Genomic DNA, 18,206 nt, shown 5'->3' with positions numbered 1-18,206 from the left:
CAGCAGTAATCTCGGCCAATTCACACTGATCTTTCCCAGCTGTTTGTCACATGCTGTGAAAACATGACGCATTTATTGCAATGGACCACAACCAGTGTGCTCACATAACTTGTGAGGCCCAAGAACATAGTGTATGTCACCGAGGATGATTCTATTACAAAAACAAGGTTCTGAAGTCCAATAAACACCAGAATGAGGCAATGAAAAAAGGAGAAATGGGTAAATTGTTTTGGTGGAAGTTGAGGAAAGATGAAGTGCGAGTGGAGGATGGTGTGGTGCTCTGGAGAACATTAGGGGGAATCATTATATGTTTTGGAAGGTGTTTAAGGACCAGCACATGTTCGGAGAATGAGATCAGTGAGTTGGAGTTTGAGCTGAGACTGAAATTTAAATAAAGAGGGAAAATAGAAACAAAAAAGTAAAGCCTGAAGTCAGCTAGCTCTTTTGCCAGCCTAGAACCTCCCACCGTGTCCAAACTAAGTTTCTAGAGTCAAGTGAACAATGAACACACAACTTTTGTGTGGCATGACACATTCGTAGTAAATAAGAACATATTTGATGCCTTATGTAGAGTAGGATGTCTATATAAATACCAAGAGAAAGTAGTCTGTTTTTAGACTAACACCTGAACCTGAAGGTCATGCAATTTATAATTCCAAAACTAAAGGAAAAAAATACATCATGACATCATTTTTGAAACTCCAAGAACACACACAGCCCCCCTTCACTTGTTTCTATACTGAATTGTGACATAATGCAGCCTGTACATGGAAAACTCAATTGTACGCTTTTAGGAACCCCCTAAAAAGCCCATATTACACATTCCTGGTACAATTGTGGATGAAATTAGAAAAGTAAAATGTCTGGAAACACATTTAATGTTGAATAGGGTAGCACTAGGCTAACTGAAACAAAGATAAAGGGTGAGAAAAAAAATGAAGGATAGCCTATACATCTGTGTACCTAGCAAAACACTTGTTTTAATCAAAGCTTAATACAGTGAACAATACGTATTTAGATTGTGTTTACACTTTAATGTGCGAGTACAGGTTTGACTATACTTGTGAGGTCCAAAATCTCCTCACTAATATACACTGATTGACCTTAACAGGTTTTTTTAGAATAAAATACAGACAAATTTACTGTTCATTGTACAGTTATTTACTGTAATATACAGCATGTTCCTGTAAAGATACCATGCACTAAATTAAAACTGGAGGTAACTAATTTCATTTGCAGAAACCGACTGCCTTAAATGAATCAACTGCAGTTTAAATTTATTAACTAATATTTATAATGCGCTAATAATGTGAACAAATTATTTCATTCGAGACTACTAAAAAAATATAAAAAAAACAAAGAGATTTCCACTGGACCAGCAACTACACAATCGTCGCCTCTTAAATAAAGCAACATATAGCACATCATCAATGTTTCTAGATCTTCTCCTGGACTAAAGCACATGCAACATTTTTCAGTAAACTAAATACCTGTTTTTAACTTGGGTGTGTCCTTTTATCTTACAGTGTTAACCCTTTCAACCCCACAGGAAAATGCTGCAGTGAGATTATTAAGGGATAATTAAGGAAATATGTAAGTGATTATTGAGCATTAGTGATAAACACCTGCTGTTAACAAGCATAATCACTGAAGGAAAGAGGAACACAATAACAGAAAATAGAGAAACACAAGTACTGCAACTGACTTCCAGCCTTTACACATTATTACACTTATTATGGTAATGGTTTTTATACTGTACAAACTATATATTCAATCCCCTTACACTAACCCTACCCCTAAACCTAACATAACCCGTTTTTACATTAAAAAAAAAAAAAGAAACTACTTGTGTATTATTTCTAAGCTTGTTTCCTCCTGGCGACCACATTTTAGTCTCCATTGGGATAGAAAAACATGCACCTATTAGTTTAAATCAAGCACAGTGTTAGTTCATCAGCTGGCTCTCAGCAGCAAGGAGTTATTGCCCTGAACAGACCATACCACAAATCCAAACTGTATGCTAATTATCAATCATCTTTGAAGATAGTGGTCCTGACAGAACTATATTAGTGAGATCAATTCATAGACTTCAATTGGTTTAATAAATAATGGAATTTTTTTAAATATTATGGTCAAAACACTAGATTGAAATAGAAACATGATTTGACCGATTTATAAGGTTTGGCAGAGGTTCGGCTCACTAGTGGCTGCACTGTTAACCCTTGCTGTAAAAAAAAGGTCAAAATCATTTTCCATCAAAACAGTAATATAACATAGAAAACAATGCACTCTGGGTAATTTTTTAGTTTTTAAGAAAACAGCCTACAGGAAACTACAGTGAATTAACAGCGCTCAAAGTCGAACTTTTCAAAGTTTTCTCAGCTTCTCGAAGTTTTCAAACTTTTTGTATGTGTGGAGCACTCTTTGTAATCAAGAATTTTCACGGACCACCTCGTAATACACATATTATGATATTACAAATTATATTATATATTACATACTATAATCAGGTTCATTTGAACAACAGGCTTATTTCCATAGCAATGGAGTATGAAATCTATACAGTAATAAGAACACTTGGATATAGCCAGCATTTCAAAACCTTTGGCGATTTTAGGGGATTATTAACGTTAATCTTCAGAGTTCTACAAGTCCTCAAAAAGTAGGCTTGAGTTTGTCATCTGTCATCTGCACATCTGACGACACGGAGCTTGAACGTCATGGCTGAGCGCCACTAGCCTATTTTAGTAATCACACAGTAGCTTGACAATTTAATTTACATTTTATATAAATATAGGCCAACATATTCTTTTTACTTTTGTTTTAATAGGAATTTCTTGGTAAATTATTAATTTATTTTTCCTTTTCAGATGTCAAGCTGCAGTCCACATAGATGATGACGACAGGACGCAAGTATGTCACGCAAAGTTCTTTAGTGCGCTCGCATAATTGCAGTGTGAATCCAAACCAAAACCTTCTGAAAGTATAAAATGTATCAAAATGTAAACTTTGGTTCGGACCTTGGTGAGGACGTTCAGGTGTGTAAACGCCCTAAAACTCACAGCATGCTCTGAAGCAATAAATCAAAAATGTTTTTATTGCCACCATTGTTGAGATATCTGTGTTTCTACAAACCAGTGTAGTTGTGTTTTTTGTTGTGCTTGATGCATTTAAAACAATTGTCATTGTAACTGATTGATGTAGTTTGAAGCTTCACAATGGTGGCAATGTAACACTTTTGATACAGGATTAAACTCTGAATGAGATTAGTGAATGAACAGACTATATTATGATTTTGTCATTATCATAAAAAAATTCAAAGAGTGTGTGTTTTTGTCAATATAAATAACCTAAATCTAACCTTTTGGTCCCTCAGGTCCAATCTCTCCTTTTTCTCCATTGTGACCATCCTGCCCACCTTTTCCTGCCAGTCCACGAGGACCCTGAATGCCCTTTTCTCCTGACAAGCCTGACAAAAATAAAAAGTTTCTTTAGGATATATACTCAAGACACATGACAAGTCAAGTCAATGGGTTGTGTTCATACATGTGGATGATTTAGAGGCTATAGCTGGTCAGTCAGTTGCTGGTGATGATGTGTTTTGGCTGTGCTTCACTGTGTGAGTGTGGTACTACACCTCTTATTCCCGTCAAACCAGGAAGTCCAGCTGGTCCCAGGGGCCCCACATCACCCTTTTCACCCTTTGGTCCCGGGGGTCCTAAAAAAAAGAACAACAACATTTAACAATTAAAACAGAAGTGTGAAAAAATGATTCATTACTGGCTCTAACAGATTTCTAATGACCTAGACTAGCAGGCTCTGTTTCTTTGTACAGTCCAATTTGTACAATGGAGAACATGTTTACCCTGGTCTTTGGACTGTGTGTGTATGTGGACTACGAAGGATAGGACATATTTTCTGTAGACCTTTGGGTGAAACAAGTTCTTTAAAATGTATAATTATTATTTTTTTTTTTTACAATACTCTCTTATAAATATAAGTAATCTCTTCATAGATTGATTCCCCCAAAAGTTTAATATTGTGACTCTGTGATGCCCTCAAATCACTGCTCTGTTTGTTTAAGCATCACAACTTGTTGATTCACAAGTCGTCCTGACACAGGAATACTGATTCAACCAATCGTGTGAGTTTGGGTTGGGACTACAGTATTTGTTTGTCCAACCAATGGCAAATAGGGGAAATGTCACAGCCAAATTCTCAGCGTTTAAACAACACTGTTCAGTGTGTATATGTTCAGGGTCAGGGAGTAACTGAAGTAGTACTGGAGTTAATTAAAGTAGGATCAATCTACAAGACAATGACTGACCATTAATAATGTTTTCTGTGGCTTGTTGCATGAAGCTGGTTTCAGTTGCTAGAACTTGCTAACCAGGTGAGTTTGAGATTAGTTGAGTGGTTTTGTGGGCTCAATAAAATAGATCGTTTTTTAGCTGGTTTCATTGCCATGGTAATGTACACTACACTGCTAACCTGCGCAGTGCTAGTTAGAGTTCCAAACCAAAATTCATAAATAAAAAATATATTTATATATTTTGAGTAAAGTGACATGTATCTGATGGATTAAAGCCACTCCCTCTGTATCTCTCACACCAAATTAAAGCAGTTCAGAGTGAAATAATTTTAGAGACAAACTTGACCAACTTTTGCTGCTAATTATTTATTATATGTATATCATATGTAATTATTATGTATAATTAATATAATATTCTTATAATTATTATATACATTTACAATTAATATCACACTTTGCTTTTAAATTTGAATATATAACACACACTGAACAAAATTATAACCGCAACACTTGTTTTTGCCCCATTTTCATGAGCTGAACTCAAAGATCTGAGACCTTTTCTATGTACACAAAAGGCCTATTTCTCTCAAATATTGTTCACAAATCTGTCTAAATCTGTGTTAGTGAGCACTTCTTCTTTGCCGAGATAATCCATCAACATCACAGGTGTGTCATATCAAGATGCTCATGATTATTGCACAGGTGTGCCTTAGGCTGTCCACTATAGAAGGCCACTTTAAAATGTGCAGTTTCATCACACAGCACAAAGCCACTGATTGTCGCAAGTTTAAGTTCTCTAGGGCAACTAAAACACAGGCTATAAACATACCAAAGAAAAACAAAGGAGATGATCACAGAAACTCAGAACGAATGCTGCTCAAAACAAACTAGAACAAAAAGGAAACATGCACAGAAAGAGAACATAGAACTAAAAAAGAGCAGATGCCACAACAATTACAAGTGACACACAGAACTGGAAATCAACCGCAAATAAAATAAATTAAATCTCTCAATATCGTACATGAGGATGCTCGAAACAACTCTTAAAACAGCATTACCTTGTTCGCTTATTATAATTTAGTTTGGGTTTATTTTTTTAAACTTTTATTATTATTATTAAACTGGTTCTTTCTCAGCCATTGCAATCGTGTTTCTAAGAACACACTGAGTTATATTCATGGCACTTTTAATAAATATTAAAATAATTCTACAATGAAAGGTTTTTGATGAAAACATTCCAGGATTTTTCTCCATATAATGCTCTTCAATAAGAACGATGAATAAGGGAAAGCGAAACGATCGCTCATTTAATAAATAAATAACAAAGTATAAGTTTTATGTTCTGTGATGAGCGTTCGTGATCAAACAGTCATCAAAATGAACAAATCTTTTCCCGAGTCAACTCGTTCATTTAGTTTGTTGAATGAACCAAATGACTCAAAAAAAGATTTGTTCATTTTGATGAACGAGTTCGAACAGGAGAGTCATGAACGTGCTTCACAGAACAGAGCAAGGCGAGCATTTGAGCTTATAAAACTTAAACTTTGTTGTTTATTTTTTAAATGAGTGATTGTTTCGCTTGATAAGACCCTTATTCATTGTCTGAAATCATTTAAAGCCCTTTGAACAGTTTGCACTGAAACTGTCTTTTGGACCTTGAACTGTTTGGTTCCCATTTAAGTCCATTATATGGAGAAAATCCTGGAATGTTTTCATCAAAAAACTTAATTTCTTTTCAACTGAAGAAAAAATGACTTGGATATCTTGGATGACATGGGGATGACATCAGCAAAAGTTTTTTTTTTTTTTTTTTAAGCACAATGGGCAAAACTTTCAACCAAACACTATCAGCTAAATTTAAATCACTGAAGAAAACTCCAGTGCAGGATTCAGAGGACAACAAATCACAGGTTGAGTTATGAAAAATATCTCTGATGATAAATTTACTATTACAACTCAGAAGTGCATACAAATTGTGTGTGTTATAACCAAGCAATGTGCATTCTTAAGACATTTATTAAAATCGTAAATTTTGAAAAGGCTGTTAGGAAAACCATCAAACACTTAACAGTTTAAACAAAAAAAAAAAGCTTTTCTCTCAGTAAAATTGTCCATATTGAGGAAATGATAGAAAATTGACAAGCTCCTACCTTGTAATACAGTTAAATTTTTGAGTGCCATGGAGTGCTCCCATTCCTTTAGCCTCAGATCTGCAGTGATGACGTTTAGGATTTCAATCTCATTCCTGATCTGTTCCTCAAGGTGTATTTGTGTGATCCTCATGGTTGTGGCATCATGGGACACATTTACAATCTTCTCCTGTAGTTCACAGATTTTCACCTGGTGCAGACTCACATCTCCACTAAGTGAATGGTTTAATGTCTGCACTGTCCACCCCACCTCCTTCAGACGCTCCTGTAGAGTCTCTACGTTTGCCTCCATTGTCTTTAAAACTGCACCCTGTGTTCGGATAGAGCCAGCAGCAATGGCCAACTCCTCTCCCAGACTGCTGCTGTTCCTTTGACTAGAATGACTGATCATGGCTAGATGTTCCCAGAGTTGAGCCACAGAGTCAGTGGTGTGCTCGGAGAAAGCCTGCAGATCTTTGATGTCACGCTCCAAGCCCTGTGCTAGTCGCCCTGGTCGTATAAGTAACAGAAGTGTAGAGCATGTATTAAATCACACTTGTAGACATAAATTCATTTTTATGTTGATGTGATGTAGTATGTTCAAACTGGCAGCTCAAATACAAATGTAGGCATATTAGACTCAAGTGAGTACACATCAAAATCCCCAGTGTTAAATCAAACACATGGGTTAATGTGCTGATGAGTTGAATCAGGTGTGTTTGATTAGGGAAACACAGAAAACGTGCAGTGTTGGGGTCCTTCAGGACAGGTTTGAGAACCACTGGTCTACACGACAACACTGTACACATCAAAATCCCCAGTGTTAAATTAACACTTTAAAGTGTGAGTTATATAAACTCTAAGCAGAGTGTTTAATGAACACTGAATCAGTGTTAAAGTTAATGGGATAATTAAGTGCAAAATTGAGTGATGATTGAGCATTATTGAAGACACCTGATGTTAACAAGCAGAATCTCTGAAGGAGAAAACCCGGAAATTTTAAGTCACCATTATGGAGATCAGTGTTTGCTTTAGTTGGGCTCTTGACCCTTAATTCTTAACTTTAGATTTTGTTTGGCTGCAGTACATGAATTACAACAGCCAGATAAACAAAATAACAAATAGAAAAGGTGATCTGATGGTCTTGAGTGTGTTTTAACAAATTCGTTATTTCACAATCATTTGACCTGAATCACTGAACTCAAATATAGCCTAATTTCTTAGTTAGGTTTACTTTATTTATTATAGCAGCACTGTCCTTGTACAGCATAGTATTTTTAACCTTTACAATGTAAACTAAATCATTTCTTAAAAGTTGTTCTTATACAATTGTACAATGTTTTTTTTTAAGTCAAGTCAAGTCATCTTCATTTATATAGTGCTTTTAACAATGTAGATTCTTCCAAAGCAGCTTTACCGTGATAATAGGAAATAAAAGTAACAGATTGTTTAGGCTTTATGACAGCTCTAGAATAAAGTTATTTTCCAGCTAAAGTTAGTTTTGATTGATTCACTTCTGTCGCAATGATCATTAGTTATTAACTTTGGGGTTAACACAATACCGTTCTAAGTTCTCTCTACACAAACTTTAAAATGCGAACCTGTGAGAACACTGATGGCGTTTACATGCATATTAAGAGTTGATTCTATAGGTGTGCATGTTTGAATATATGTGCACAGGAATGTAGTCCTTCCCTAAAAAAACAACCCTCAACAAACTACTTGTCTGGCCTTGAAATTTATAACACAGAATTGTAGCTCTTGGGCATAGCCACGCCAACCGGAATTATCCCAACGACACCAGGGATGTCCCTTTAAGACACACAGACATAAAAAAATCAGCCTGTGAATCTCAACAATGGTGACAATTATAAAGCATGTTGCAGTGCATTCTGGGTAACACCAATCAAAATCATTCATGGCTCCCATCATGCATTGCTGCATGAATAAATAATGAGCTTATGTGGAGAGGTGATCTGTTTGTCACCATTGCTGAGATTCATATGCTAAATCTTGATGTCTGTGTGTGCCTATATATATATATAAAAAAAATGTAAATGATCTGATCATTTGGATTTCATTGAAAAGGCTAAACAATGTATGCACTACAAATAAACCATTAGCTAAACTTAACTCATAAATTATGCTTTCCACTATTTAGGTCAAATAATGATTATGTTAAAACACAACCAACACCAATTTACGAAAATTTGCAAAAACTTTAAATGTAGTCACGCAATGCTGATGTTGTTAACATTAACAATTTGAGAACAAAGTGTAATTTGCACAGTTTGACGTGATATGATAACTGATCGTTAAATTTAATCAGTACAATTTACTGCAATGTTTTTTTTTTTTTTAGTTAGTTTGTCAGAAGAACAAAAGTGGATGTTACTTGTTCAGATGACATTCTAGGGGGAAAATTCTTATGTTGGTCATGCTTCCAAAAAGTTCAATCTGTGATTCTGTATGCCAGTATCGACACCGATGTGGTGATTGACAGCCTCACAGCCTACTGCTGTGCCGAGCCGAGGTACAACTCACGTAAAGTTGATAATCCTGCAAATGACTGCAATTGCAGATTTCAAGCAGAGATGACAACAAAGAGGAAAAACTCCAGTACGTTGTATCAAATTATTAATTCAAATGTTAATACATAGTAGTTAATGTAGTGTGTAGTTGTAAAGTAGTGGTGTTTGAACAGGATTTATTACAATAGAGAGTTTCTGCTGTAGTGGGAGAGGATTTAAAATGAAAGCTCACTCTAGTCAATGGCAGATGAAGCGAGGGAGAAGAGGTGGGGTACTTGAAATAATGAGAAAGAGACTGCTGTCTCACATTCCACTAGCGTCCATTTCTTAGTTTGGTCTCTACGCAACAAGAAAGAGGAATTGCACGCACATGTTCGTTTTCAACATGAATTTAGAGACAGTTGTCGGAAATCGGACTCTGAAAAAGATCTGTTAATCTATAGATTCAGTGGCCTATTTCGTACGGACTGTGATGCAGAGATAACTGGCAAGATGCGGGTGGAGGAGTATGTTTATACGTGAACGAATGAAGTTTATACGTGAATGAAGACATTGAGATGTTCATTGTATCCCTTCAGCCACATTACTTGCCGAGAGAGTTTCCCCAAATATTTGTGTCTGTTGCGAATGGAATTGTGACCAAAGGTGAATGCAAACTTCTACAGTACATCGAGAAGAGCGTCACAACATTTCAGTCATTATCTCCATATTTTTATGATGGCTGATTTTAATCACTGTGCATTGAACAATGAGATATGTAAGGAATATGCAGCGGTGTCACATGTCCAACTAGGCATAATAGCACCTTGGGCCAAAAATATGGCTCTATGAAGGGAGCATAAAAATGTACCATACTCCCTCCATAAACACCACCAATCTTTGCACGCCCTTGAATACGTATACCATCTCCATTCCTTAAACCACTAAAGCTATGTAATGAGTGAGTATGAATAACTGATTTAACAGATGAAATAACTCCAAACTTGTAATTTATTAATACTATAATACTAGTATAATATTATTAGTATAATTGATACTAGTATAATTAATACTATACTCCAGAGTGATGAATCCTAAAACAAGCTATAAGCTGCATTGCCATAGCTATAACAGTGTTTCCTATAGGATTTTTGGCAAAATTGTGGCTGGTGGACCTCTGTCCCTCTAGGCAGGAATTTTTGTCCATTTTAATGATCAATCTGGTGCACTTTAAGAGCTCTAACTCATATTCAGTGTGCAAATTGAACAAAGAAAAACTCAACCCACTTTTAGTTGTGATAGTGTCTGTCTACATTACACTATTACATAATAACAATTATAAATATTAATCCCATGATTGTATTTATTTATCTTTTTTTTGTAACTTCAACTGTAAAAAACTGTTAAAAAGCAACGGAAAAGACATGTTAATTGCTTAACAGTATGTGCCATTAATATATAAATGACATACTTTAAATTAACTCTGCAATTAGCAATTGCAGTTACTGCTAGCTCACAATATCACACACATATCACATAGTCAAATCCAATGAGTTAAGATAACTCATTTCATTTGAGGAAACCGATTGCCACAATTTATTTAAGTTTATAAAAACAATTGTCATAATCAAACCTTGACCATCATCACCCAATCATACTTTTCCTTAACTTTTGTGCCAAAACACGTTTCATAAACACTCAATTACAAGCAGCCAAATAAAAACTTGTACTCAAACATCAAGAGTCAAGAGCCCAACTAAAGCAAATGCTGATCTCCATCATGGTGACGTTAAACCTTGTATTTCTTGTGTTTCTCTTTCCTACAGTGATTCGGCTTGTTAACAGCAGGTGTTCATCACTAATGAGCAATCATCACGTAATTGATGATTAATTAACTTAACTATACAATTATTATTCATGCATCATTCTGGGATCTAGAAATGTTCAGTTTCAGTCATTCAATCCACTTCAAGTTTCAGTATTATTTGATTGCAGTGAACTCAATTTAATAGAGTAAATAATACTGTTAGGTTTTACAGTGTGAAAAACTGTAATAGCTCTCATGAGACATTTCATGTAATTACAGTAAAATCCTGTTAAATATATGGATTTTGGAAGTACACTGTAAAAAAAAAACCTTACCGTTGTATTTACCGTAAAAAAAATATATTATTTTTTTACATCATCATTGAACTAAAATTTACTCCTGTGGTTGCCAGTACTTTAGTGTAAAAAAAAAACAGTAGGGTAAAAAACTGGCAGCTGGTTGCAAGTGCTTTACCGTAAAAATATAGTTGTAATATTTTAGGTTTTATGGCAATGAACTTCAGTTTATGTTAAAAAGAAAATGCCAGCTGTGGTTGCCTGTAATTTAAAAATATTGTATTAAACCAATTTGTCACACAGTGTATTATTGAGAATTACCAGAGGTTGAAATGTTAAGTTAAAGTTGTTAAAGTTAAAGTACACAACTAAAAGTAGACTGGCCAACTGGTGGGCAAGAAAATCAGAGAGAAAATGAATCAGGTGATGTTGGTTATGTATTGATTATGACATAATCATTATGTAGTGGCCTGATTCGTCTCAGTCTCTGTGAACTTTTTTCTGAAACGCGTTTCAAAAATGAACCGAAACTCAGCGAATACTTGCCACACAGACATGAAAGCTTGAAGTGTCTACTTTTAAATAAAATAAGTCATATCGAAAAGAAAATACTCTTAATTTATGTAAACCATATGAAATCAATGAGAAGTCTTCCCTGTCTGACCTCATTATCTCTAATACTTCTACACCCATGCGCAGCGCAGCCTTTCAAACACTTATCGTCCAATCGCCCCCATCACCTCAATAAACAAACATCAGGCTTCATCATCCTCTGCTTTTCATCGAGTTTGGAAGACACGCTGCGAGTTTACCTTGAATCACACTCAGAAGTAGTAGAACGCGATTGATCCAGTGGAGGAAAGTGTGTCGAAAATTTAAGAGGAAAATTAAGAGCAAAATGTGTCGCTGGAAACATGTTGAAATATGAAATACTGTACAAAAGTGATTTAGGTTAATCATCCTCTGCTGAGATCTTGAGAGATTTAATGTCTTCTTTTACCATTAATTGATTTCATCTAAGGCTGTGGCTGAAGTCAGTTGTAGTTCTTGTGTTTCTTTTTGATTCTGCTTGTTATTTTCAGCTATTTTCAATAATGTTAAATCATCACTCTCTTATATTTTTGTATATTTGTGGACATCCCAGGTTAAACTTCATGACATGTACCTTTATTTAAAGGAGAAGGCCTGGTTTCTAATCAACAAGCAACTTGCACGGTGCAAGTGAAATCCACTCTGAATCCACGTTTGCCAGTTTAACGACGGGAAAATGGTCGGCACGCCAGGTGCGTGGTCTAAAAGGGTTGTCCCTTTGAGTAATGGGTAAGTTTTGGGCATAATGTGCAATAAACCAATCAGAGTCTCATCTCCCATTCTTTTTTAAAGCCAGTTGCGCTTGCGCCATGGCGGATTCGTTATTTACATAACTGAATTTGATAGTGGAAAGACTGAACGCGTCTCCAGAGAGCGAACGGATCTGCTCGTGCGAGAGGTTAAAGTGAGCAAACAGACCTAGCAACTAGCAAAAAACACTCTCGTCACGCCTGGTGCTGCATTGTGTATGATATGGCCCAAAATTGTCATTTCTATATATCAAGATAAAATAAGAATATGGTGTCACTTGCTCTACACAATTAAATTAAAAAATGTGCAAGTAAATTGATGGGTATTATTAAAAATGTGTTTGACTAACAAGTGGGTATAAATAACTTTCTAGACTCTTCTGCTTTGCATTTTGGCGGTTACCAAGCTGTTGCAGCTGTTCGCTATGATTATGGAAGAGGCTCTCAAGCTTCCAGATGTTCTCCAGAAGGTCGTCGCTTTGGGAGGGGAGTTGGCTGAGAGATCTCTGCAAGGTCTCAGTGTGCTCTCCCAGACGAGTCATATTCTCCAGCAGTGCTTCCTCCCTCTGTGAAGATGCATGGGATTTTGATACTGGAAAGGGATAAATGTTGAAAAAAAAGTGTTATTTTAAAATGGCCAGTTACAAATCCCACACTGCTGCACAATCTCAAATTATCCGGGCACCTGGATGGTGTTCTCCATCAGTAGACATTTGGATAGCTGGATAGATTTAAATAGTGTTGTTCAGTGCTAGCTGTGAACAGGTCTCACTGCAGCTTTTACAGACACTGACACCAACCTTATCAAGATCACACAGGTATATACCTATCTCTGCAGAACACTAGTGGATGTTTCCCAATCTGTGGGCAATTTTCATCTGCTTTACCCAATGTTTCTCCAATGCACTTGGTTCAGGGGTGGGCCTTCATGATTTTAGCAAGTCGGTTGAAAAACATCCATTGTAGTTTGAAAATGTCCTTTGATTGGTAAAAGGCCATTTTGGTTTTGCATATGTACTTTTTGGGCATTTGACAACAAGTTTATTTATATCGCACATTTCATACACTTTGGTAATTCAAGGTGCTTTACACAGAAAGGAATTAAAATAATCACAAAATAAAAGCAAGGAAAATAAAACAGTTATAAAATGAATTTAAAGATATTAAAGATACTTCATTTATAAAAGGAATTAAAGGAGTAAAAAGATGATACATAGATACACTTCTCATTTAGCAAGAACTGTGTATCTAGTTTGGTAGACTTGTAGTCAAGACCACCTAAACCGAGACCAAGACACTACCAAGACCAGAGAGTATCTAGACCAAGACCAAGACCAAGACAGACAAAGTCGAAGGAAAAAACAGACTAGTGTTGTTGAAGCTAAGCAGATTTTGTTTTGCATTGCCTGCCAATCTCTGCCGATTTCGAAGTCTCCAAATGAATCCATTCTGAAAATGTTAAAAAGCTTAAATCCAGGATCCGAAAGTTGGTTGTTTTGTCGCTATGGTTACACACACACATACACACACACATCATCTGTCAGTTCCCAGATAGCAAACTGACATTGAATCAACGTGGAAATATGACATCGAAACAACGTTGATCTGACATAGTTTTGCTCATCGAATTAACGTTGAACCAACGTCAGACGCGTCATTTTTTCAAAACTAACGGAAAATCAACTTGAAATCAACGCGTTGTTTCAACGTTATGAAAGCAAACCAATTTTCGATTTCATTTAGCTTTGAAGAATGCCACGTCTGACGTTGGTTCAACGTTAATTCGATGAGCAAAATCAACGTTGTTTCAATGTCATGAGAGACGTCGTTTCCACGTTGATTCAATGTCAGTTTGCTGTCTGGGTTGCAGTTACCCAAAATCTCTTAAAATGAAGTTAAATCCCATCATGTCACTGATATGTGTTTTACTAAATATTACTACATCAAAAACTGTATATCATGTTAGGGCTGTCGCGGTTATGGAATTTCCCTTGCGGTAATGTTGAGTGGCTCAATAGCGCGATATGCGGTATTACCGCCATTTATTTATTTATTTAATTTATAGGCCTATGTATTTGTTGCTATAAATAAAGTTTACGATGTGGACAAAAACGAGGACATTTTCAGTAACCAATGTAACCGAAACTAAACAGCGTCTACAGTTAGTACATGCGCATTGAAAGACTTTCACTCAGCGCGCATATTGTTATGACAACGGACTTTGAGCGAGTCATTGAACCGTTCATTCAACGAACACGTTTAAAAAAAGCTGATTCATTAAAAGAGATGTAAAGAAACAAGATGTTAATTATTTCAACTTTTCAAGGCTCAGCTGAGCAGCAATGCGTCGCATGGGCAACGCTGAAGCTGATGCTTCACTTATTAGAGACCAATACATCATTCAATGCGTGACTCACTGATTTTATTTCCCTGTGGTTTCCTTGTGCTGTGGTATGCTTATCAGCGCTGCTGCTGACGTGCATTTATGGGAAAATACCCGTGAAGAGAACGTTAAAATGATGATGCGACAAATATTTCGCTTCCCTTTGACACAACAAGCTTTTCACGACTTCAAAGACAGACGCAGGTAATTGCACGTGCAGCGCGTGACGCGCTCTGCCGATCTCTCTCATTCACTCTCTGTGTGAAGCCTGTAGGCTACACATCACCATGATAAACAGTCTTGTTATCGTTATGAACTTGTTTAACATTCAATACACATGCATTAAGTTCAAAACAAGAAGGGTATAGCCTTATAAAAAAAAAAAATTTAAAAAAAACGTGAATATCGCGGTTGCTGCGGTTACATGCAGTCCTCTGCGGTTGACTTGTCAGAAGCGCGGTACCGCCATATTGCGGTTACCGCGACAGCCCTACATCATGTGTTTTTTAAAGCGGTGATGAACTGAGAAATCAAATTTTCCTTGAGCTTTTGACATCCAAGAGGTCATCATATTATAAAAATATCCTGTAAGTTTCAGAACTGAAAACGTCCTTGTTAGTCCAATAAAAGCTTTTATTGACACCAGCCTCAGCAAACGACTCGTATTTCAAAGTGGGGAACTATGACGTCAAAGAGGATAAAACACCACCCCCGCAGAAGAAGATCAACGCCTACTTCAACATGGCCGGTTTAGCCCCGCCCACCGATTCGCGCATTACACGCATACTTTATTTTTAATGACGTTCCAGCTGATGAGGGTAAAACATTGTCCGTCTGTTCGCTTCATTTCACTGAGGATTGTTTTGTAAACAAGACTGGATTTGCAGACGATTAAGAGTAAAGAACGGTGCTGCGCCGTCTATATTGGATCTGACAGGAATTGTGCAACACACGGACTCTGGGTCGAACATGTATGGGCGAATCACTCCGGTTGCCAATTTACAACATTGGACGTTTTCAAAACAATTTCCCCCAAGTGAGTTGAAACTCATTATAATATGCAAAACTGTTATCCACTCACAGCGGTGGGCATTTCCTTCTAAGTCTTCAGTGCAAGATGCCCAGAAAAACCAGACAACAATATAATAAAATTTAAAAAGCCAGTTCATGACCCCTTTAAATCAAGTGATCAAAGTGCTCGTTGCCGCTGCGATCAGTGGAGCGGATTCAGTGTTTTCTCGCGTGGCTCGTGTACACCGCACTGTCTACACTCGGACACGCTTCAATCCATTGCGGATATCGTCGTGGATATTGTAGTATTGTATTTCTAAATCCCCGACCACTATGTTGGTCTGAAACAGCGAGACCTAGACAAGACGAGAGGTCGAGACCAAGACAAGACCGAGACCAAAAACCGTCAAGGACCGAGACCTATCATCTATCACTATTTTTTGGCGCTCCTAGGTAATTGGACGTCTCCAATAGGTCTAATTTTTCCCTAAAACCACACAGGATGAGTTCTAGGAAAGGAATCGATCCAATCCGCACCCCACATGTTTGTTTGGGGGCTATAGGACTGACTCCAGTCCACACCCATAGAACTCTACCTTTGACTCAGGTCATCAAAGGTCAGTAGAGTGATGCGATACGGAAAATAAATCATGCTCACTTTCCTCTTGACCTGCTTTAATTTCATTTCTTTTCATTTTAGTGTCCTGGCATGTGTTTCCATAATATCCACATAGTTAAATCTCTACACAAGATGCCTGAACTGCTGCTTGGTTCATGCGCAGTAATTTAAACAGTGTGTGAGTCATCTGTTCTAAAACACTCCAAATCAAAAGAGCACTCGTTTTTTTTTTCCATGTTTTTCTCAACCCTTTCCCCCTTCTCTTGTAGATCCGTCCTCCCTCCCATTTCACTCATATTAAATTTCAAGCAAACAGATGAATGATGTAATGGCTTGTGCAGTGAATGACTCATTCAGCTGATGTGTGTGTGCGCATGTGTCTACACTTCAAATAAAAATACTGAATGGTAGATTTACAGGGTTTCTGCATGTTTTGCTTTATGATACAGATTATTTAAGTGGCAAACCAAAAGAAAACAAAAAATGTCTTTAAAAAAAAAAGCAACTTCAAAATATATTTACACGTTTTTCGAGGACGATGGCATGTCATCATGTGACTGGTCCATGTTAGCGCTTATCTAAAGCAGAGTGTCGTGGTATTAAAATGCTAGAGCACAAACTGAAGCAGACCACTGTCTGTCGTGACTGGATGAAGGAGTGAATTTATATACTACCCATTCATCAGAGCAAATTTGTATAGTAAGATCATTATGTTAAAGGAGCGCACAATAAGGAGATGTTCATGTTGCATGCCATAAAGACAAGTTTGCGAAACTATATGTCTCTCTATCACTGTTTCTCTCTCTCATGGCATCAGCTGTTGCTCTTCATTAGAAGGTCTTCATGGAAGTTACACTTAAAGGACTAGCAAGCCAAAATGGAGGCTAGGATTAGCACCCAAAAAGACAGATGTCTGATCAGGGGCCGTATTCACAAAATATTTTATCTTACCACTAGGAGTACTCCTAAATCGCACTAAAATATTTTAGCTAGGAGTTTCCTCTTGAAAGTTATTCATAACGCCTTTCAGACCTACTCTTAGTAAGGAAAAATGACAACTCCTAAACTAAGAGTGAGTCTTCGTTGCCATGGATGACGTCAATTCTCATGCACGAGCTTCCTCGCAATGATCACGGTGATTGGTTGTTAGATGACAGGGCCATCATGCGGAACATAACACAGCAACAAATCATGGAATTACGACATCTAAATATGTCTGTGTCCTACACAAAATAATAATAAGGAAAAAATTAATGTCATCGAAATATAATGACATGTTACACTTCACTGAGGCAGAAGTGAAGTGTAATTCTAAAAAGGCAGAGAGAGAGAGAAAAATCATGAATTAAATTATTCAAGGTAGCCCAAGGGCCTGCAGTGTTCACTTATCGCGTCCGTATGGAGCGCACCGTAGGTAATGTGATAAGAACCAACCGGAGCGCAACCGCCGGGAGAATGCGGCGCGCCTTGCGTTTTTAGGCGCTATATGTGAATGGTGCCTAATACCCTAATGAAAACCTTCACTTGCCTAATAATGAAAAACGACACTTGCATTGGTTAATTGACATTATATTAGCCTAACTAGACTATTTAAAGCAAGGACATGTTGCTCCTATTGAAGTAATGTAAGAGTTGAATGACTGGGCGATATGGCCAAAAAAAATTATCACGATAATTTTTTTTATATCAGTCGATATCGATAATTATCACGATATATGTCAAATCTTTATTTCTTTCAAGTTTAAAGGCAGATTTTTGCTCCTAAGTGAAAGTTGTATTAACCAGAGCGTAAATTGTGG

General features: G+C 36.8%; 1 protein-coding gene across 4 annotated transcripts in view; it reads right to left on the bottom strand.

Annotated features, from left to right (window-relative positions):
* Positions 1-18,206, bottom strand: part of scara5 (scavenger receptor class A, member 5 (putative)) — a 42,733-nt gene that overhangs the window by 11,404 nt on the left and 13,123 nt on the right. For all 4 annotated transcript variants that reach the window (XM_039664303.2, XM_089118338.1, XM_039664302.2 and 1 more), the window contains 4 exons: positions 12,798-12,986; positions 6,463-6,951; positions 3,638-3,718; positions 3,362-3,469 (listed from right to left, as the gene is read on the bottom strand). In XM_039664303.2, coding sequence (XP_039520237.2) covers positions 3,362-3,469; positions 3,638-3,718; positions 6,463-6,951; positions 12,798-12,986 — 867 coding nt within the window. The remainder of the gene's footprint in view (positions 1-3,361; positions 3,470-3,637; positions 3,719-6,462; positions 6,952-12,797; positions 12,987-18,206) is intronic.

This window comes from Pimephales promelas, chromosome 13, assembly GCF_988280905.1.
Source record: "Pimephales promelas chromosome 13, fPimPro1.hap1.1, whole genome shotgun sequence".
Lineage (NCBI taxonomy): Eukaryota > Metazoa > Chordata > Actinopteri > Cypriniformes > Leuciscidae > Pimephales > Pimephales promelas.
This window is presented reverse-complemented; position numbering and strand designations above follow the sequence as displayed.